General features: G+C 51.6%; 2 protein-coding genes across 3 annotated transcripts; one reads left to right on the plus strand and one right to left on the minus strand.

The window, feature by feature from the left end:
* The first annotated feature begins 97 nt into the window (after positions 1-97).
* Positions 98-10,743, plus strand: LOC122385912 (protein SCAI-like). Of its 2 annotated transcripts, none has more exons than XM_043374546.1 (14): positions 98-323; positions 2,518-2,616; positions 2,982-3,077; positions 3,276-3,362; positions 3,646-3,744; positions 3,997-4,096; positions 4,403-4,560; positions 5,139-5,232; positions 5,445-5,567; positions 5,951-6,053; positions 6,523-6,677; positions 6,911-7,262; positions 7,533-7,633; positions 8,995-10,743. In XM_043374546.1, exons 2-14 carry the CDS (start codon positions 2,525-2,527, stop codon positions 9,163-9,165), a joined length of 1,731 nt encoding a protein of 576 aa, XP_043230481.1. In that variant the 5' UTR covers positions 98-323; positions 2,518-2,524; the 3' UTR covers positions 9,166-10,743. The 2 variants fall into 2 exon arrangements, with proteins under 2 accessions (XP_043230481.1, XP_043230482.1); XM_043374547.1 differs by having other exon boundaries at positions 168-206.
* A 56-nt stretch (positions 10,744-10,799) lies between these two features.
* On the minus strand, positions 10,800-21,776 carry LOC122385911. Its single transcript, XM_043374545.1, has 18 exons — positions 21,420-21,776; positions 20,726-20,962; positions 20,134-20,307; positions 19,250-19,966; positions 18,836-19,021; positions 17,293-17,571; positions 16,801-17,127; positions 16,522-16,674; positions 16,035-16,124; positions 15,816-15,929; positions 15,280-15,417; positions 14,839-14,980; positions 14,360-14,505; positions 14,005-14,193; positions 13,356-13,495; positions 13,085-13,154; positions 12,577-12,762; positions 10,800-11,508 (listed from the first exon to the last, which is right to left on the minus strand). Exons 1-18 carry the CDS (start codon positions 21,486-21,488, stop codon positions 11,299-11,301), a joined length of 3,567 nt encoding a protein of 1,188 aa, XP_043230480.1. The 5' UTR covers positions 21,489-21,776; the 3' UTR covers positions 10,800-11,298.
* Positions 21,777-23,039: the final 1,263 nt, after the last annotated feature.

Consider the following 23,039-nt stretch of genomic DNA (forward strand, 5'->3'; position numbering starts at 1 on the left):
AAATTGACTGTTCCGACGTTATAGAAAGCTCTGCTCGCGTTGTACGTCGTCAAATGAACAACCGGTAAAAACGCTAGCGCTGACGTAATCTCGTAAAATAAATACGATCGTGACATTTTGCGCCAGTTTCGTACACATTTCAAGCAGAAGTGTTTTGGCTCATTCCTATGGCTCGTTCAACACAAGGCCCTATATACCGTTCAACAGTGAGCTAAGAAGATTTTAGCTCCCCTTAATTTGGTGAAGTTTGTGAGCCAATTACTGTGGATTTTGGGTTTATTAAATCTTAATTTTTTTCACAGCAAGGCCTTCACAGTTAAATTGTAAGTGGTCTAGAGGCCTCAGCACTCAGCAGCCTGCCGACATAAACTAGAAATAACTGCGCTGGTTGCGCCTCTGCTTTGCTTCAGCGTGGTGAATCATCACTCAACTTGTCACTGCTTTGGGTAGATTCTATATTCCACCCAGGTTCAAATTTTTTATGCAACATTTTGTTTTTTTGTGTCCAAACAGTTCCGTGGACACCTAATGCATTTTGAATTTTTTGTAAGCTTCACTTTTCGGAAAAGATAGGCGCAAAATGACCTTTGTAGTTGGTGCGCCCTAAGGCCCCAATAAACAAATAACTTAAAAAAGGATAGACTGGAGGTGACAGACAATTGTTACAAAAGGCATAGGTAGTGTGTTGTGTAGGCTGTCTTATCACAATCATGCTAGCTTGAGAATTCAGATGCTTATGCTAATTCTCCCCATCAATGATGTACTTGCATGGTCTGGGATATACCTAAATTACTGGTGTCACTATGGTCTGGTTACATGAATAATGTGTTCTGCTCAACCAATCACAATTGTCTGTAGATGCTCCCATTAATGGCAAACCCAAGGCAAACCATTAATATGAGGTGCACCATAGTCTGAAGATGGGTATTGGAGGCCATCCAAAATGCTAGCTGTTTTAGCTTCAATTGAAGTGTGAAGAGTTGGTTTTTAAAATCCATGATCCCATATCTCAATCTAGGTTAGTTGTCAAACTTCAAAGTGAAGCTGATTCAGCACACTGCTTACCTTTGTCAGCTTAATCAGGAGATTAATGGCAAGAGACCTTGATTTGTGTTGGATCAGCCATCATAATTTGTTCCTAATAAGCAGAACTATAGCACTTTTTCAATATTATGACCACATTAAATAAAGTAGACCTCCCAGAATAGTTAAGGGGTCCAAATGACCCCTGTCTGTGGGAATAATACCAATTGTAATTGTAATAGTAATTGTAATAATAATTGTCTGTGGGATGCAGATCACTGAATTCAGGATATGTACCTATGTGATTGAACATGTAATATCCTTTGCAATTATTTCCATGACTGGTGACCTGAGGATAAAGATGATGATATTTAGCTGATTGGTGCCTACCTATAGATAGTTTGTGATCCATTATGTACTATAGGGTAGAGTGGGGCAAAGCGCCCACCCTAACTTTCCAGCCCCAGTATCTCTTTATCTTACAAATTTGAAAGACAACTAGGTAGCTGATCTGGTAGCTCATTACCTTGGCTTTCTTCGAATAACACATCAGAAACAAGTGGCATGCATGGTTTTTGAGATATGCCATCCGAATTGAGAGGACTACAAATCGGGCGTTTTGCCCCACCCATGGGGCATAACGCTCATATGAGTGGGGCATAACGCCCAGTCCTGAACGTTTCATTACACGCTCGGTACTCTGACAAAGGAATGCAGTATTTATCCATTCTCATTTCGTTTGACTTTAAATCAATAGATTACACCACCAAACACATCTTGAACACTGTTGTTACCACCCCACTCCTCATTCAGTCAACGGGCTGTCACCGCCTTAAAGAGCGGAGATTAGTTCGTGCGAATAAATTGTTCCAGGCGATACTAACCAGTATATTGCATATTTCATAAGAATCCTGAGCAGTAGAAACGTATCCCGACACTCACTTTCAGCCAAAAATGTTCGCAAATACCCGTACTGTATAACTCCCATTAGGGGTAAAACGCCCATGATGGGCGTTTTGTCCCACACCAAAGTGGGCGTATTACCCCAACAGCACATTCAAAACGAAGTCCACCAAAATTAAGCGTGTGACGATTGTGTTGCAAACCAGTAAATGCTCAAAACGTAGCTTAAATCCGCAGGTTCTGCGTAGCTAAATTTCATTGCCTACTTTAATCTCTGTCAGACAAAGTTTTAGTAGTATGAAAACATGTAATATCTAAAAATTGTCTGAAATAAACTAATCTTTATCTTACGTCCAGAACAACCCACTTGTAGATCCGAAAAAGGGGGCAAAAGTAGATTCCTGCTCGTTCTTGAAAATGGCTATCGAGAATTCTTCGAAAAGTCGAGCACTTCATAAAAAAGAGGGGTGGGCGTTTGACCCGCCCTGGGCCCTTTGCCCCACTCTACCCTATGTTATGTTTTCATGTTGTATACCTAGCTTCAAACATGTAAAACCTGTGGTACCTATGAATATGTTGCTGGCTTTACAGGTGCAGAATGGCAGCTGACATGGATGAGCATGAAACCAAGATTGTGAATGAGTTTTGTCATCAGCTTGAAAAATCAAAACAGCTTTTCAATGGCCTCAGGTATGTGCTATGTGATATGTGTCCAAGTGCAAAACCTGTATCTCCCTTGTGTGTGAAAGTAGGCACCTACCTATCCTTTGGTATCATGCATCATGCATGTATGGCTCACATCAATTATGGTCACATCGATTATGATCACACCTATGTGATCTTCACATCTCAGCTGCTTGCGGATTTCAGAATTCCAGGCTGTTTTGATTAGCCCATTGAAAAATAATTCGAAAATCTTATATCTATGAATCGTATTTGTCTATGATTTTTTTTAGACCATAAACTAGTGTGATGACCAAGGGCAAGGTATGCTTCTGCCATCACACATCATTTAGGCATCACGTCCTAAGCATTATTCTCTGTCTGGTCCCCAGGGATCTGCCGCAGTATGGCCACAGGCAGTGGCAGTCCTACTTTGGCAAAACATTCGACGTTTACACGAAACTATGGAAGTTTCAGCAGCAGCACAGGTCAGTGTCACCTCACCAGTCTGATCTAGCAGACTTACATGTGACTGTCTTCATTGTTCATTGCCATTGTAATTCAGTGTCATGGAGCTCAGCCTGTGCCTTCTTCTCGCTTGTCTTCGCCGCACTATCACATTATCGCCGCGATCGGCTGCATTTGGCGATGTTTCTGTGTATTTGTAACCTTGTTCCTGCTCTCAGGCTGGTGCTGGACCACAAATATGGACTGAAGCGGTGGCAGATCGGCGAGATCGCTTCCAAGATCGGACAGCTCTACTACCATTATTAGTGAGTGTGCCAACAGCTGTATCCAGCTCCATCGCTGCTACTTACTGCATTGAGTTTTTTTCATAAAACCTTTGAAGCTCGGCCCTATGTGTCGGTGCACAGGGAATATCGCCATTTAACCTGACTCATGGTGCATCAGCAACTCAACTGACCTCATCAGCCGCTAAAATTTACCGTATATGATCCGACGGCCCGGGGTAGTCGGGACCACGACCGGCCGTTCCGTCCTCTGGCTCCGTCCCGCTCCACACCCATGGACACTGTCCCCCTGCGTGTGTTTCAGCCTGCGGACCAGTGAAACAAACTACCTAAACGAGGCTTACTCGTTCTACTCGGCCATCCGTGGCCGGGCCTACTACAGTCGCACCAACAAGGACGACAAGTGAGGACACTGGCGCCGAGCGCGCAAAACGTTACAACACAAATCACAAAACGTTACAACCGCCGAACACGTCGTTCGAGGTCATGTATCTGACGTTCGTAGTTTGGTGACATGGCTGTGTCTGAGTTTGAAGTTTGGTGCTAAGCTGTACTTAACTATGTCTGAGCTGTTTCTGGGCTGTGAGTCAGCGGTGTCTGACGTTCTAACTTGGTTGACTTAGCAGCTGTGTTTGACCCGTGTCATGTGCTTCAGCCGGCCAGATATGATGGTGAAGAAGCTGCGGTACTACGCTCGCTTCGTGGTCGTCTGTCTGCTGCTGAAGAAGATGAAACTAGTCAAGGATCTTGTCAGGGTGAGCACCGACAGATATCCGGTAGTCCGTATCAAATGCTCTTTGTTGTCTTTTGAATGTGTACAAGGGGATAATGGCGATGTATTATTGCTTAACAGTTTACTTTAAAGTTTTCTTCCCCTAAAATTGTTTGAAGCAGTTTGTTTAGTATGCTAAGTTTCTTCCGATGATCATTGTCTCCATGACTTTGGGTGTCGACGCTTCAAGCTCCAGCTGTAATGCTGGAGGCATATCCGCTGATTGCTGGACCAATTACGAAGGCTGTGTCGCCCTCATGTCCCCCTTCCACCCGTTCGCCTCCGCCAGGAGCTGGGCCGGCACGTGGAGGAGTACACGAGCACTTACAAGCCCGAGGATCAGCTCGAGTGGTCGATGGTGCTCAGTGAGATCCACTCGTTCATTGAGGCCGACAGTGTCGTCAGCGTGCTCGACGTGGACTCGAACCACGTCGTGCTCTCGCACAGGTGAGTGTCGTCTTCTATCCGTCTCGAGGATGTTTTAGATCTCCTTTGATTCGGTAGCACGATGCTGCTCGGTCGAAAGTGTAAATAAGGTCTGAGAGTTGAGACCATTTCAGGAAGTGGTGGGAAAGGGTAAACACTGCTGTTCTGTGTTCTACTGAGTGAATGAGATCGCTCGAGTGGAGGAGTCCAGCACTGCCCCCATCCATTCCGGAACGGGGGTGGGGCGTTAGAGCCATGATGTGACCCTCATTAACCAGCTTCTGCATTGTAATGCACATGCCTGCACTAGCACAGTACATGAGTGACAAAGAAGATACATCAGTGAATTATGTGTATGTAATACGCATGCCTACTACATGAGTAACAGGATGATACATGAATAAGTTGTATGTATTTATTGCGCATGCCTTACATGAACGAAATAAATGAAAAAAACAGCTTCTGCATGGAGAAGGGGCTGCAGTACGTTCGCCGTTCTGTGTCCGCCAGTGTCACTGACCGCTCAGCTCTGGTGCGCTGTAGTTTTCAGCCTGCACAGCTGAGCAGTCGCAACTGACGGTACTCGTCTGCCCTTGCAGGCTGGACCCGCTGACGGTACCGCCCGTGGAGCGTACCCCCTCCATGTGTCTCTCACTGCAGGAGATTCTGGTGGTGGGCAACTGCGCCGAGCAGGTGAGTGCGATCCACCCGACATTTATACTTGCTGTTCCGCCAGGAACGGTTATAATTAAGCTCAGTAGACCGATACCATTCAAGAGCGTACTGTCCTATACACTTCTTTCCTATAGTGTCTATACACTACCCTGATAGATCGGAGTGGCCCGACCGGCGGTATGGCGCTGACAACCGTCTCCCGTCTCTGTGTGTCTCTGTGTGACCGGCAGGCCAAGTTCAGCGAGCTCACCATCGACATGTTCCGGATGCTGCAGACGCTGGAACGGGAGCCTCAGGAGGATGGGCTGCACAACAGCTGCGAAACGTCGCCCAACTCGGCGCGCACGCCCTACGTCAGTAATGAGGGCCTATTCCCGTTCTGCCTGCGTCAGTGCCAGTCATTCCCCTTTTCCTCTGTTAGTGCGACATAGCTGATCTTTTTTCGGGTGTGACACGAACCTTTGATGAAATGCTGTTTTGTCAAATAACCCATGTAATTGCTCGGCTCCCCTTAGTATCGTCTGTAACTAGGTTGTTAGTTATGCTCTTCTTGCTGATTTTATGTTATTTCCAGCGCCCGCTTTCCAGATGCATGTCATGCATTCCATGTTCGTCAGTAAGCCTGCTTCATAAATCTGCTTCAGCCGTGGCCGATGCCGGCAGTAACTGGCATCCGGCCGGCGGCCACGGCCTCGATGTATGTTGACCTGGTGACCTGACCTGTCATCTGGTCCAGGAGAACGGCGACTCCGGCCGGACGGTGGGGAAGCGGGAGAACCCGCACAAGTACCTGCTGTACAAGCCCACCTTCAGCCAGCTGATGGCCTTCCTGGCCTCCGGTGAGATTTTTAGCTCAGTCGCTGTATTTCACGCTCATCTATTAATCATTTTACTGTGTTGTGATCATTTCAAAGAAACTCGTCGGAAAGGAATGGAATTAGATGGACTGACGGACGGACAGGGTAGGTGAACGTCGGGCCCGGTTTATCGAATTGGCGAGACAGTCATTTGTGCCGTGCGTGAGAGAAGGGCGGGACGGTAAAGGTCTGATGGGGGTTGACCACATGGTGGGCCGCCGTCAGTGTGGGTGCAAGGCTTTCCCGTTTAGGTATAATGGTGCTATAAATATTCTCTCCCGCCGTCCTAGTTATGGCCCTCTTATAATTTATATCTACCACTGATCTGATGCTATACCGCTGTGGACGGCAGCGGGGGTGACCAGAGCCCAGTATACCATGTGGAGCCGCGGCCTTGTCAGGATTTTATCCCCGGCTGCCGACTCACTGGCAGTGACCGTTCCACCCGCAGGCTTCAAAGAACTGCCGGCCAACGGCGCCATGCTGCTGTACCTATCGGCCGACGGCAGCTTCTCGACGCCGAAACACAACGACGACCCCGGCTACGACTTCGGCGGCGTGGTCACCAACAGCAAAAAGGAGCTGGATACGCAGGGCCGCTGGCAGGTCAGTCGGCAGTGTCCACTGTCCAGTGCGCGGCTGGGGCAGGGTGGGCGATGCCCAGGAAAACTCAACTCAAACTTCCCTGCCATCTTTCATGGTGCCATGCGTTTGACCGTGTGCAGACTATGACAGTCAGTCAATATGAGTCAGAATTGTCGTGTGTCTGCGACAAGCCGGCGGAGAACGGGTGACGATCGAAAGAACTGAAGGATGACCAAAATCTGTCTCACCCGCAGGTGATGATCAAGGACCTGCACTGTTTCTACCCGGGCGACCTGCAGCCGTTCACGCGAAAACCGCTGTTCGTGATCGCCGACTCCAACAACTCGGTGGTGTTCCAAAATGTGCCCAACTACTTCGGCCAGACGCTGGTCATTCTGATGTCGCCCCAGTACGTGCCAGAGGCGTACCAAGAGGAGCAGTCCAAGGGCAGTCTGTTCACCCTGTTCCTGCACTCGCCTCTGATGGCGCTCTGCTTCATCTTCAACCTGGCCAGCCTGCGCGGCCACGTCTGGGACAAGGGTCAGGCGATAGTGAATCGTTTCATGGCGGAGGCTGCACGGCTCGTCACCAGCTGTCGCTCCATCGGTGAGTGCGCCGCGGTCGGCCGGGATGCAGGACGGGGTTGGGAGTGGGCTGAGAGTGAAGGGGCCGTCGACACGGGATTAGTGTGTTGTACTTACGAGGAACCTCTGATCTGCATGACTGGTTCGGTTACTGATTGTCCAGCTGTTTAGCACTGCTGTCACGAGTTTGTCTATGTGGTTCCAGTCTCAGCCCGCCGGCTGGTTTATGGACAGTGCCTGAAAGTAGGGCCCTACTGACGTGGACTGTGACCGGTGTGACGTGTTCCGACAGACCCTGCCTACATCCAGTTCTTCGGTGACGACTTTCTGCGACTGCTGTTGCTGCGCTACATCTTCTGCGTTGTGGTGCTGCGGTACCACTGCGCCTTCAAGGTCAGTCCGCTACCCCCGGTAGTCGTCAGAAAGGGAGGGAAACGACGTCCAGGGATACTGCGCTGCACCGAACTGACACCATTCGCCAGTTTTTTAAACCTCTTTAACCCGCGCGGGGCTGGGGGGGGTAAATTTTACCCCCCCTCGCGAATTTTTGCGATATCTCAAAAACGGCGGCGCGCAGCGCCGCCAAACTTTCAGTACCTTTTCTTACATCAATTTGACACCTTCCCTGAAAATTTGAGCGAAATCCGTCGGAAAATTTTTGAGAAATTGACGTTTTAGTGACGTCATGTTCGCCATTTTCGCCTCAAAAACGGCAAAAGTTCAAACGCCGCTAACATCTTCATTTTTAAAGGAATCAAGACGTAACAAAAAAGGTTATACGTAATTTTACTTTGTCTATCAAATGGCTATCTCGGTTTTTTGAAAATTTTGGACTTTGGCCTAAATTTTTTCAAAAAACTGATTTTTTTGGGAAAATCATTATAAAATCCAAAATTTTGAGTCTATCGAAAAAACCGGAATATATGTCAGAGAAGTGGTCTATGTGCACCTACATACCAAATTTTAGAAGAATCGGTTCAAAAATGTGGGAGTTATTCAAAATTTTATGACGTCACGACACACAAAATTTTTGAAAAATGACTTTTTTGGAAGTTCTAGACCTCGTACGGAAACAAAAATAGCACCATTCGATTCGCCGTGAAAAACTGCATCAGATAGACACCTTTTTAGGCCTTAACAACCAACTTAAAAATTTGACATCACTTGACCTGACCTTGACCTGACCTCGACCTGAAATTCATCCAGAGGTGGTCCATATCACTTATTGAGTGTGCCTATTGAATTCTATGAGTAAAATGACCCATAAAACATGTGTCGCACATGCCCTTTTCTATATTTTGTTTTTTGGTGACCTGACCTGACCTGACCTGACCTTGACCTTGACCTCTGAATGATATTGTATGCAACTAATATTGTCTTGGTAGCCTAAGAACACGTTTTGGGCGATCAGTCTCAGTCCATGACTCCATCCTTCGGCAACTACGGTGCAAGGCCGATACTGTAGAAACTTGCAATTTGTACCCTTGACCTGACCTTGACCTTGACCTCAAACTTTAAATTAAGTACATGTTTTTAGTAGTTCGTGATGAGAGCTTTCGATTGGCGTTTGAATTTTCCAAATCGGACCATTAGTTCGGGAGATAACAGGGGGGGGGGGTAAAATTTACCCCCCCCCCCCCCAGCCCCGCGCGTTCGGCTGGGGACCCCAGCCCCGCGCGGGTTAAGTGTATGGCGTGCGAATACGGTTGTGGATGCCCTTCCTTGTGTGACGTGCGTCTGGGTCGGTGCTGCAGGGGTGCCAGTACCAGCCGCGGGCGCAGCCGGCGCTGCCCGAGTCGGGCCTGCTCGACCAGCCGAGCCTGCACAAGCTGCTGGTGGAGCTGGCCTCGCTGCTGGACAGCCGCCACCTGCTGCTGCAGCCGCTGCCGAGTCCCAAGGCCACGCCGCCGATCGCGCAGGCCTGATCGCCCCGCCCGGCCAGCCCGGCGGCCGGCGCCGCCCCCTGACCAACCTATCGGGCCGGCTCCGGTGGGACACACCGTGCAGGTAGGCGTCTCGAGAGCAGCCCCGCCTCTTCCCAGAACAGACACCTCTGTCCAGAACAGACCTGTCTTTCTCCCCATGCAGGACAGGCCTCTATGCAGGACAGACCCCTCTGTGCAGGACAGGTCCCTCTGTGCAGGACAGGCCCCTCTGTGCAGGACAGGTCGTCCCTCCAGAGCAGGAGCAGGTCCACTCCTCTCCAGAGCCATCCTGTCTAGTCCACCGGTGTCCAAACTGGTGTTTCTGAGCAGACTCGCCTGTGTCCAGAGCAGCCTGCCTCTGTCCAGAGTTATGCCCAGTCTGTCCATAGCAGGGCCTCTGTCCAGAGCGGGATATTCTGTCGGCGTGTCAGGCTCGCGGAGTCGTGTCCGTGTGTGTGTGTGTGTGTGTGTCCGTCTGTGAGGCCGCCCGTGAGAAGCGCAGCCCGCCGCGGGCTGTCCCGGGACTCTGCTGCACAAACTGGTCAGCCAGGTGGAGCGGAGCAGCCGAGTGCTTCTGTGCGTCCCTTCGAGACGAGTGATTGCGTAGATCTCACGTTGCACAGGTATTACACCGATGTGGTATTACGTTTCGAGCTTAATTTATCATAGAGGTGATGTGACCAGGCGTTTCGTTTTTTACGGAGAAGCTTTGGCTTTAGTCATACTCAGTTTGTTTACGTCGCTGTTTGTTTCTTGTTTGTCAGTAGCAGCTATTACAGGCGCCACTGTGTAGGGCGCCGTGTGCCGTCATACCGATGACAGCGATTGAGAAATGATGTCCGGTTCGCTGTCAGACTTTGGAGACTTTTCGACTTGGCCGAGAGAAAGTTTGTCATTTTGCTGATAGTCTAGCGGAAGTGAAAGCGGGTTTTAGTCAGGTCTCTCGCCAGTTCCTGCTTAGCGAGATAGTTCTCGTAAGAGATTGCTTAGCTTCAGTAGTGTTACATTCCAGCGGTAACGTCCGAACGTTAACGCTACATTCGTCGTAGACTTTGTTACGCAGCTTTGGAATACCTTAGCCTCGTTTGGAGTCATATCAACTCTCGATTCGATCGCAGTATTCCGGCATCTGGTCGGTGTTCAGAACGTGAATTGATCCGATCTATATTGTTCAGGATGTGTATTGTTTGAAAAGTGTTGAGATTGTGGAGATGGCTTGTTCCTATGTTCATGGTGCAAAGTTCAGTTTCGTGATAGGGGCGCTGTTTCGCCTGCAAGTATTTGCGCAGCCTCCGGTCAGTATTAAGTTCAAATGATTTGTTATTTGTTTTACTGCCAGCCACCCTCCCCACACCGCGAGTTCATACCCTGATGATGCTTTGGTGCACCCCTTTGATTCGCCGCCGGTCGCCGTCTGTTTTGTATTGCCCGCGGTCAGCTGACCCGCTCCTGGCTGCGTGTCTGTACCGTTTGCTCGGTCCCGCCGGCCCCGCACACATCTGACACGGCCGGAGGCGCGGTCTGTGTCCCCCGTGTCCCCCCACCGGCGCGCGCCCGTACAATACACGGCTTTCCAGGCGACATGTGTGGAGGGTTGGGAGGGCGGAGCGACACCGCCGGTCACAGAACACAAACGCGGATCACAGTCTTCTTCGCTTCGCATGGATTACACGACATTCGGCTCATTGATCGACAACGACTCGCTACTCCGATACATGATGCTGCAAGACAGTCATTTGTTGGATACGTCATGAAACGATTGTCAATCGAATATCACAAGTATGACTTATCCCTGCCGCACAGTATACAATATACATGCGCTAGTACATGTCCGTTTGCACATGAACTCCATAACCAGACGGAACATCGTTACGAAAGGGTGATGAGCTTACAAGCTCCTGATCTTGTCATGCATCACTGAACACGAATGTGACCCGAACCAAGGTAGACACTAGACATCATCACTCTCATAAGAGGTCTCATTGTCCGCCAAAAGTCCGGTCTTTCGGTATCACTTGGTCGCTGAACACCATACACTGTGTACCAGGCAACACAGCTAACAGTTCACCGCTTATCAAAGCACAGAAGGGTTAGACAAGTCGTAATGACCATTGACCACCGTCGCACACGCGTTTATTGTGTCTCTGCCTGCTCCAGCAGGTCCCGCAGCGACTGTGGCACGTCCAGCCCCGGGCCCGGAGCAGGCGTGGCCGTGCTGCCGAACATTTTGCTGTAGGACGCCTTCAGGAAGAGCACGTAGTTCTCCAGCATCTTGCAGTTGGCGGTGCTGCGCTCCAGTTTGTCGGAGAGCTCGAGCACGCGCTGCCGCAGCTGCCGGCCGGACTGGCGACGGGGACGAGGACGGGCCGGGTCGGTCAGGCTCACAATATTGGTTGCAGGGATCCACTCAATGCGCACCGGTTGACCACTATGTTTCTACATATCCGAAGTTGTGAGATGCGATAGTGCAAGTCACAAACTAGGTGGATTTGCCTCAATGCCTTATCAATTAAAAAGAAAACGTTCACCCAATATCAGTGCTCACCGACGCAACAAAGATGTCTGATCTTCGAGACCCTTCACTAACAGTAAAAACACGCTTTGACACGTCAACCAATCCATCTAGACTCCGGCTACCATATCAGCCGGTCCGTGTCGACACCTGGTTGGCTCATCAATCTGAGTCAGTAATATCATTCAGCTAGACCGTCTCGACTCCCGGGTATCCATACTATCCCGACTGCTTGCTATCCGGTACCTCCAAACTCGATTCGATACGATTCGATTCTGTCTCGGATCTGGTCGGTCTGTCCCCGATAGGTCGTTTCGCTCGGATTCCCCTGTTACCTGCGTCAGCCAGTCCGTCCCGACTCGTATTACCTGTAAGTTGGTCCGTCCCGACTCCCATTTTCACCTGGGTGAGTTGGTCCGTCCCGACTCCCATTTTCACGTGTGTGAGCTGGTCCGTTCCGATTCCCATTTTTACCTGTGTGAGTTGGTCCATCCCGACTCCCATTCACCTGGGTGAGTTGGTCCGTCCCGACTCCCATTCACCTGGGTGAGTTGGTCCGTCCCGACTCCCCTGCTACCTGTGTCAGCCGGTCCGTCCCGACTCGTGTTACCTGTGTCAGCCGGTCCGTCCCGACTTTCTGACTTACCTGTGTCCTCCGGTCCGTCCCAACTCCCCCATTGCCTCAGTGTGTGCCGGTCCGTCCCGACTTTCTGACTTACCTGTGTCCTCCGGTCCGTCCCAACTCCCCCATTGCCTCAGTGTGTGCCGGTCCGTCCCGACTTTCTGACTTACCTGTGTCCTCCGGTCCGTCCCAACTCCCCCATTGCCTCAGTGTGTGCCGGTCCGTCCCGACTTTCTGACTTACCTGTGTCCTCCGGTCCGTCCCGACTCCCATTCACCTGTGTGAGCTGGTCCGTGTCTGCGCTGGCCTGTCTCAGCACTCGGTTCTCGGCCTCCTGTTTGGCCGTGAGGTTCTCCAGCTCTGCGGCGCGGGCGCGCAGCTGGGCCAGCCTCTCGCCAGCCAGGCGCGCCTCGTGCGCGGCCTCTGCCCGTGTGGTGTCCAGCTCGCGGCTTAGCACCGCCACCTGTCGGTACACACGGAGACTGAGCTGTCGGGGCTGGGCCGGGGGGGGGGGGGGCAGGGAGCCGCAGATGCAGCCGACTGGTGTCTGATGACGGGGTTGTCTGCCGTCGGCAGACGAATCGGTGTCGAGTGTCCAGAATGGGGGGGGGGGGGGGAGACGGCATGCGTGGTTGGTGTCAGATGTCGGCGTCGGTCGGAGTTGGCTCCCGGTATTGAATTCCCAAGTGTGCCACGGACGAACGATTGAAAGCAAGTCATGCGAACATGTTCATAACCAACGTGCTGGTTAATAACATAGGTTGTTCTGAACACTGAAAGATCACCTGATCGATGCGCTCATCCAGGTACTGAGAAGCCTGAGCCAGTAGATCCGTCTTTCGCTGCAGTTCTTCGCTGCCGATACACAAGGAGACAACTTTTAATAATTCGGTTACAGTCGCTTGTCATTTCACTTTTCAGCTGCCCATCGATTTGTAGGTACGGTATTCATCAGACAATGGACAGGATGAGGAAAAACGGCTTCTCGAAATAATATCGAAGCAGACATTTCTTTGTCGAGCAGCTGGTGAATGCTGACGCAGTCTCGGTGCTGACCTGAGCTGCTGCTGTTTGCTGTTGGCGGCCGAGACCGCGGACTCTGCGGCCGAGAGCCGGCTCTGCAGCTGACGGCGCTCCTCCACAGAGCTGGTCAGTCGCTCCTTGAGTCGCTCCGCCTGAGACGCCTGCTGCTCCAGCTGACAGTACAATGTAACACAGACGGTCAGACAGACACAGCATACACAACAGCAGCAGGACAACGGGTCCTTGAGCCGCTCTGCCTGAGACGCCTGCTGCTCCAGCTGACAGTACAATGTAACACAGACGGTTACACAGAGACAGTATACACAGCAGAACAGCCGGCCCTTGACCCGCTCCGCCTGAGACGCCTGCTGCTCCAGCTGACGGTACACATCAAGTCAGACGGTCAGACAGACAGCACATACAGCAGCAGCAGCAGCAGCAGCAGACGGTCCGGTCCTCGAGCCGCTCCGCCTGAGACGTCTGCCGCTCCAGCTGACGGCACAAATCAGGACTGACGTGAGATGGGACGGTGGTAGGACAACACCACAGTCTCCATAACACGGTGTTAGCTCTCCATGCACCGTTGCAGTCTCTGTCGTGAACCACGACAATGCTTTGTTAGATGCTCAGTTATAGCCCACCCCACAGTCTCCCTTGCTAAGGTGCAACCCAGCCGGCTCACCCTAGTGTTGGCCTCGTGCAGAGCCTTGTTGAGCAGTTTGTTCTTGTTCTGTTCGGCCACCAGGCTCTGGTAAGTCTGCTGCAGCTTCAGCTCCGTCATACGGACGATCTGCGGGAACGGCTTACAGAGACGGCCGAGGCCGGCAGCCGGCTCGGCGGGGCCCATCAGGTCGGCCAGCAGGCCGCGGCTCTGAAACACAGGCCATCAGTCGCTAACGGAAGGACAGAGACCGAACGTCTGGCGAAAATCTCAGGCTCGACTACGGGAAATGGTGGCTATATTGAACCATGAAGAAACTGATAGCAAAGGTGATGACTGGTGCGAAGGGGTTGAAGCGTGTGCCCGGCCCACCGACCTCGCCGCCGTGGTCGCCGCGGTCTCTGTCCCGGTCCCGGTCTCTGGTGCATCTAAGCTCTGCCAGCTCTGTCTCCAGCTGCTTCACTCGGGAGAGGCTCTCCTGGACCGTCTGACGCAGCTCGTCCTGCCTCCCGGCCAGACCGGCTGCACAGACCCGGGGCATACGGGCGAATGAATCAGCGACAAATGTATCGAGACCATGGGTATATTATGTGCCAAGAACAATAGGTATATTTTTGTTGAGGCTCATCGCTTTAATTTTACAATATTCTTATGACAGAGCTATGAATAGTTAGGACTACCCTGGGCATGTTCCATTTATGCATGTGTCAGTTCAATAATATTGCAGGCTAATTTACGAGTGTCGTCCTCTCGTAAACGTCCAATCTCCGTCGATGACTAATCGCCTCTAGACTAAAATTCCCATAGCATAACCCAATAATCCGGGTTCCCGTTCGGTCCCATTGTCCCACGTACCGGTGTGCTGAGGCGGCTCCTGTGAGCCGACACAGGGTGGCGGCCGGCCGGAGCCGACCAGCGGAGTCGACTGGCACGACACGGCGGCGTGGCCGAGCCGAGAGGGGCACGGGGCGGCGCCGATCCACACGTCTTCGGCTCGCTGCGGGGACACTGGAGCGTGTCACAGGTCTCGAATTCCAGAAACAGGGACATGTCAGCTTAATGGCTGGAGCCTGGACACCAATTACGTGGCATGACGAATGAGTTTAGGATTCAGAGGGATGATTATCACACCGGATGATTCGACGGAAATTCTTTCCCTCTCTCTCTCTCTCTCTCTCTCTCTCTCTCTCTCTCTCTCTCTCTCTCTCTCTCTCTCTCTCTCTCTCTCTCTCTCTCTCTCTCTCTCTCTCTCTCTCTCTCTCTCTCTTCCTCTCTCTTCCCCCCCCCCTCACCGACCGGCGGTGGTACGGTGAAACTGTGCCGCCGCAGCGGCGGTGACGGGACGCGCGCGCGGTCGGCCGCCACCGGCCGGTACTGCTCCGTGGATCGGGTGCGGCCGCCGTCCAGCCGCGGTCTCCAACCGTCACACAGGTCCTGCCAGCGAGCGCACGGCCAGGTGCAGCCGTTAGTCCGTGACTGGGGCATTCGCGGCGAATGGAGAGGCTCTCACCTGTCCTATTGTCCCGCCGGCGCCGCCGCTGACACTGGCAAGGGGAGTCGGAGAACTGTCGGGATCCGGTATACATCGCAAGATATATGGATGCTGAGGAACTGGTCGTTGGCGCGTTTTGAAATGTGCAGATGTTTTTTATATCAAGTGGCCTCAGCGCCTTGTGTTATTTGTTTTTGAATTTACTGCAATATAATAATGGACAATTTTCCTCGATTTTTGAATGATATGGAGGTAACTGTAATTAACACTTAAATCGTGTAATGTGTGAATTTAGCAGGCTTTCTTCTACAGCTTTTGGCTTGTCGAAGTCTCTTCGTACCTGATTGAATTGTTGGAGGCTGGAAATAGTTTGTACGTTCCTTGTTTTTCCAATTGAGAATGAGTTTAACTCCTTCATTGGCCCGTAATTCCTGAGAAAGTTCAGCTCGCGTTCCTTCAGAGAAAAGTAAACGTACCGTTGTCATTAAATGCACATACAAACATACACACACAAACACATACATGCGAATCTATCTAGCTGTGTTGCGTACACACTTACCCTAGTCTCGAGGATTGCAGTGAGCCGTTCTAGCTCATTCTTGTTCTCGACGTTGTCGACGGCAACCTCCGTCTTACTGGACTCGATGGGCTGGCAAGAAAGATGACAGCCACGTGATAAGTTAGTTACCCAAATTATTTCAGACCATGAGGATGGATTATAAATTTAAGGTATTAAACAGCTTATTCGTTTCCTTCCTTTGCTTCCCATGTGTGATGTCACAGAGGGACATTGCAAGAAGGGCAAAGGGACATCGTGAGGGCATAGGCGGCGGAACGGGGAGGGGGCGCCGTGCCCCCTTTGATTTTGGCATTTTAACATTAGCCCTATGGGCGTTGCATGGAAAGAATGGGACCAAAAGTCGGCGGTGCCCCCCCCCCCTTAATTAAAGGTGTTCCGCCGCTACTGCGTGAGGGTAGTTTTATCTAGATGGTGTGCGTGAAGAACATCGCCGATTTTGTGCTAAATGAGGTAGCGTTTAACGTACACAGGACTGAGCGGAGAGGACTGTCGGGAGCGGCTGCTGCACCGGGCCACACACCGCCGGCTGGCTCCCTCTGCTCGCTTCCCGAGCATCCTGCAACTCGTTTGTCATGGTGCGGATCGTCTTCTCCTGTCCCTCCACGGCCAGACTGAGCACCTGACGAGAAAGACATATAATCAGACGGCGCCAGGCGCTCGGGTACAATCGGATTTAACATCAGATAATTGTCAGTATGGAAACTGTTCTTTGGAGAGAATTGGTAAATGTTTGCCGCCTACTCACGTAGTTTTTCTGTTCCATTTGCTTGAGTTTGGCCTGCTGCATTTTGAACTGGGCTCTGAGCTGGTTGACATCCATGTGTTCCTGTGACCCGGTGAGCTGTTTGTTGACGTCCTGACCGGAGCGTAGGTCGGACTGACCGGACTGCAGTCCGGACTGGCCGGACTGCAGCGGACCGGAGCGGCTCGACTGGATGGCCCCGGACTGGGTGGACGGCAGTCCTCCGGAGTGGACCGACTGGAGAGCGCCCGACTGAGTCGACTGGATGACGCCCGACTGGAGACCGGCCTCGCTGATCGAGCGGAGTGCCGAGCCGGCCTCCGAGCCGCCCTGACCGACAGAAAACACACAGCGCGTGTACCTATAACGCACATATTACCGATACTCGGTCAACTACGATAACAAAAAGCTGTACCAATATTGGTTACACATCGGTTAGTATCTGCCGTCTGTTCACATCTGGTGCGGGCGCTCTGCAGCCGATGCCCGGCTCACCTCGTGGAGACCCCGTCCGGCCAGGTGTTTGGAGCTGGCCGCCAGCTGCGAGCGAGAGTCGCCCGGCAGCAGGTAGGTAGTACCCGCCGACGAGGCCAGGCTGGCCGCCGAGCTGGCCGTGCCGGCGCGCTCCTCGACCTCTCGCTCGTCCGCCGGCCGGCCGTCGTGCCAGCCGCCGTCGGCCGGGGGCGCAGGGGCGCCGTCAGGGACCGCCGCCGGCGGAGCACGGTCCGCCGCCGGCTGACTGGCCGGCCGGTCCGCCCCCACCTCCGACACAGACTGCGGGAAGGGGCGCACAGGTGGCCGCTAGCTACGCATTGTGTATAACGATAAAGCATTTCTTATGTCGAATAATATTCATTATACTTGATCTATAATTTTCTTCAATGTTCATTGTTCAACTTGATCTGTCTGGAACAAATTTTTCGTTTTGCCATAGTATTCTAACAACCAGTAAAACGCCTTTTGGGCGAAGAACGAGCGAGCGAGATAGTGAGCCCTGCACGTGCGGAAGGGCGAGAGGGTACTTCCAACGGGCTTGTGCAAAGCACCCTTCTAACCGGTCGCTAGCGGTGTGCCAAATTTGAACGCAATCGGCCCAGCCGTTCCTGAGATCTGGAAGCGGCATTCTGCACGTGCGCACGTGCAAACGGGGTCCAAAATGACTTTTGCACGGCACCCTACTCACCGGTCCCCAACCGTGTACCAAATTTGAGCGCAATCGGCCCAGCCGTTCTCGAGATCTGGAAACGCCCCCTGCACGTGCGCACGTGCAGTAGCACCCTAACCGCAACACATGGGAATGCATTGCCTGGTGGGTGCCTACCTGTATGCCAAGTTTCACCGAAATCGCCCCAGTAATTACCGAGTTACTGAAATGGGAACAAATTTGGCACCTGTTATTGTTGTATTTTGCACGTGCAGTGGGGGTCACTCACATAGATGAAGAGTATCCGACCTATGGTAGAAGGGATGCAGCTACCCTATAAAAATGACCGCAAGACAATCGCTCAAGCCACTGTTGAGATATGGGCCTCTCAAAATCATTACTTTTGCAAAACTGCTTGAACACCCTTGACTTTTCACGTGGCACGTGCCACGACGGTCACTGAGATGTATCAAAAGTAGTCAATTACGGGGTAGAAGGGATGGGGCTACCCAGCAAAAAAGACCGCAGGCCAATCGGTCCAGCGGTTGCTGAGATATAAGCCTCTCAAAAGCGTTACAGGCCGGGCCGGGCCGCTCATACTGAGATTTTTCCGTTACATTGAAAAGACTTCGCTTCGCTCGCTGCGCTCGCTCGCTCGTAATAATTAATAATATGCTTTAAAGGTGCCGTATATGGTATCCAACAACGACTGAACAAAAGGCCAAAGGGTCGCGTAATCAAATCGATAATGGGAGCTCTTTTTGACTCTACACTGCGTGGGCGCCGGCCGCGCTATCCCCGTATGCAGCGTACTGCCGCACTCGTGCTGTGCGGCACAGTCTAGTTTCAGGCGCAGACCGCCAGAGCCATCTGTTGGCGGACACCGGAACTCACCTGGCTGGCCGCGCCGGCGCCGGTCTCTACGATGCTGCGCAGGTTGCTCATGACGTTAGCCGTGGCGCTGGCCTGCTGCTTGGCCCACATAAAGTTCTTGATGACATCGTGTAAGTTTCTCGGACTGCCGTTTGCCGAGCCGGCCGCAAGCTCGTTCAGATTAGGGATCTGCAGGGACGCCAGCAGCTGCCAGACGACGCACGGTCCGCGGTTAGGAAACAATGTGGGCATGACGGTTGGACATAATAAACCACCTATGCATATTCGGGTTTTGATATGCTATGGCACGAATAAGATAAGCGTTCAGACCTATTCAATGGATTAGACGAAGTCAATAAACCTAACTCGGGGCACTTTAATTATCACCGTAAGCCATTAGAGAACGGATAAGAACAAACTTGGCACTATATTTACCTTGAGGGGGTTGATAGCCGAATTGGAGGAGGTGTCTTGGCCGTCGGAGCGTGCCAGGCTCGGCGGCTGCTCCGACTGCACGGACGCTGGTGGCGCCGGCCGCTCCCGTTCCCGGCTGCGTTCTTCCGACAGTTCACGGTTGGCCTTCTGTCCGGGTGGGCCCCGTTCGTCCGACCGGTCACGGTGAGACCCCTTTCCCGGCGGGCCGCGCTCGTCGCTGTGATACCCGCGCCGGTCCTGGTCATCGCTGAGCGACCCCGGCCCGTCCCGTTCTCCTCTCCGGACCGGTCCTTCCTGGTGATCGCGATGCTCTCTTTCCTTCGTATTGTCCTTATCTCTGTCATTACGGCGATTCTGCTCCCTGCTGTGCTCTCGGTCGTACCGCTCGTCCCGGTGGTCTCTCTCGTGTCGGTAATCTCGGTTGTCTCGGTGGTCTCTGTGGTCCCGGTGGTCCCTTCGATCTCGGTGCTCCCGGTCGTCTCGTTCGTCGCTGAAGGAGTCGGCGCGCCCGCGTCCGTCCCCGCCGGGCGCCGGCCGGTCGCGGCGGTCGCCGCTGCTGGCGGAGGAGCCGGTGCGGCCCCGCGGTCTCGGCGGCGAGCCGCGCTGGAAGGAGCCGTCTCGCACCGGCCCCGACACGGGCCGTCGGCCGCGCACGGGCGGCTCCAGGCGCCGGGAGCGCTGCGAGCCCGACCCCGGCGCTGCTGACACTCCGGCGGGCTGCACCGAAGCGACCAAACACCGCACTGAACATAACGAGCAACGCTGTACTACTGCAGGACAAACATATCTGTTAACGTTGTTTAAGTGTTTATTAGACGTAAAGCAAATTAATTATAAACTAACTTATTACGATCTTTTTGCTAACACTTTTAATCATGTCCTACCTTGAATGGTTTACGTCGCGTTTTGATTGCCTTCTGTTCGTAGTCGCGCAGTTTGAGAATGTTGGCGATGTTGGCACGAGTGTCGGAGCCGGTGGCGTCGCTGACAGACACCTCAGAGTCGGGGAAGAACGAGGCCAGCGCCTTCATTTCGGCAATCCGAGCTCGCAGGGAAGGCTGCAGTGGGATTCAATCAACCACATTTTAAAGTAACTAAAAATGGCATTAATTATTGATTGTAGATGAAATGTTATAAGGACCAACGTGGTGCCTTGCGTTCCAAATACCAACGCAGAAAACACTCGAATTCGATTCTGATGTGTTGAATTATGCGCTCAGCACATGAAGCACATAAGCTAAGATTACGTGCAAACCAATGGATATTGGATAACGCTTCCCACATCTTTTTTTCTAAACGTGTTGCATTTTAATTCGGATAAATTTACCTTATTTTATCAAATACAATTAGGTATGCGTGTCTCTGGTAACCCGTTTTTAATACTTCCCAATAAAGTCTTATTTTAATCTGGAGTTCCAATAAACGTTTTATATGCTTACACCTATCTATTAAAAATCGCTTCTAGTTTCATGTTACCAATCTGTCTCCCAGTTGCAGCTGTCGGCCGGGCTGTGAGGCGGGCGGTGCCAACCGACGACCCGGCCGGGTCATTGCAGCAGACTCGCGCACTCTCGAGTCCAGCTGAGCGTGACGTAAGCGCGGCTGGTCGGCGGTCAATGAACGTTGCCGTCCAGAGGTCTGACGAGGGGTCGGGTACGCCGGCAGCGAGCCAGTGGAGCCAGAACGAGCGGACAAAGCGCCACCGCTGGGCAACTGAAATAATTTTAAAACCAAAATTATGGATTAAGTTTCAGTTAAGAGAGTTTCGTGCTATGATTTTATTATTGATTATGATATTGTTGAGTTCAGAACATCGCACTATGTTGATAAAGCCAATAGCATAATTGAATGTTTGTGTTCTGCAGAGCGTAATTTAAAATCGCAGGCTATCGGCGTCGCTACAAGCATGCGGACACCAAGTTATTAACTTCAAAATTGGATTATCATGATAAATATCAGACTAAAATATCCTGCATTCCTTTTATCATTTCCTATTTTAGTTTAATTCTTAAAGGAGATGGACAGCTAATCAAATGATATGGAGATGGAACCTAGAAAAAGGGGAGCACCAGAATGGTGGATAATCATCAATTGTTTTGCTCTCCCCTTCGTGCACGTTTCGTCTAAGCTACATGCAACTGATTTAGCATTGGACGATCTTTCAGCTTACCTTTCTTTTCTTCGGCTTCGGCTTTTTTAAGCCAGGGCGTGTTACTTGATATGACTTAGCTGCAAACATTGCTTATGTAGCGTAGATATGGGTTACAATTAGCACTCAAGAATGGGTAAATAGAACGGCTTAGCGAGGACTAGCATCATTTCGTGTAACGTAGGCACGCGAAAACGTCCTCAATAATGCGTTGCATTGTAGTCACTAAAACATTTGCATATTATAACGGAGCATTGTGATGACTGAGGATATAACATTTTGTCATGGATGTGTTGGTAAACTCATATCACTAACAGCTTGCAAGTATAAATTGTTTAGGACCGTGGTCATGGGACTATGCCCGGTTCGCCATGCCTCGGCTTGAAATAAAGATAAAGTGTACGCAATAACTCGTGATATCTCATGACCGCGAACCCTCACTTACATAAACACGACATCAATCATTCATTAGGACGTATACCTATTTGTAGACACTTTTGGACACCCATACTTGTTGAGCCATATTTTGATATTGTAGGTAAATAAGTTACATCAGTAGCGGGCCGGGTTCGTCTCACGACCTTATCGGCGTTTTATGTATTTCAAAGGCGCTGGCCGCTGATAAGGTCGTGATGCACAAATAATAATATCAAGGACTGGAGACTGTTAAAGTGAATGTATCTAGGTACTCGTAAAACACACTTTGCCCCAGATACTGCGAAAATGCATATAACAGTAACACCATTACGGAGACTACGAGAATGTAACAGTGACTGTGGAGACTGCGGATTTGCATGTAGCAGTAACACCAAGGAGACTGCAAATGTGCATGTAACAGTAGCACCAGACCGAGGAAACTGCAATATTGAACACGACAATAGCATAAGTTTGGAGACTGCATGCTTGGAGACTGCAGCAATGCACACGACAAAAGCACCAATCATTGCCTGTTGCCGAAGACTGAGTGTCGAAGTGTCCAAGTAGTGTTCAGTGTCCAAACTACGACTGACGTTTCCGTGGATGCTTGAGAGGGGGTGTCGGGAGCGTAGGCTGTTTGGGAACACTGCTTTCTCGGTGCCTTTTAAGCCGGTCCCTTATGACACTACAACCAACTGCTGGGGATCCTTCTTGCTCCGAGACGTTGCCCACTCGATAGCAGGAGACGGTTACTGTAATGTGTTGCTGCCTACTCGGTGGCTGTGGAGTGTGGAACGAGAACAGTTCAAGACATGATGCTTCCCAGTTCCAACTCAGTGACTGGGGACGGTCACATAGTTACATATGTGCTTACATTTACAAGCGTTTACAAACACATACAGACATACGTGTTTGAGGCACCGTCCGCTCGGTTGGACGGTCTGTGTTTGGCGCAATATTCCCTCGATGGCTGGTGAGGATCGGGGGGGGGGGGTTACCTAATTTCCAAACGTCATTGTTAACCCGCGCACCGACGGGGGTCTGCGCCAACTTCGCACCGACGGGGGGGGGGGGGCGGATGACCACCCCCCCCCTGAGATCTCGAAAACGAACCAAGATAGCGACAAGCGGTAAACGGCATCGGATACGCACGGCCAAGATCTACAATTTTTACTGAGGTCATTTTCAGGTCAGGTCAAAGATGACGTCACAGGGGTCGAAAAA

Source organism: Amphibalanus amphitrite, unplaced genomic scaffold (assembly GCF_019059575.1).
Source record: "Amphibalanus amphitrite isolate SeventyFive unplaced genomic scaffold, NRLGWU_Aamphi_draft 000235F_arrow, whole genome shotgun sequence".
Lineage (NCBI taxonomy): Eukaryota > Metazoa > Arthropoda > Thecostraca > Balanomorpha > Balanidae > Amphibalanus > Amphibalanus amphitrite.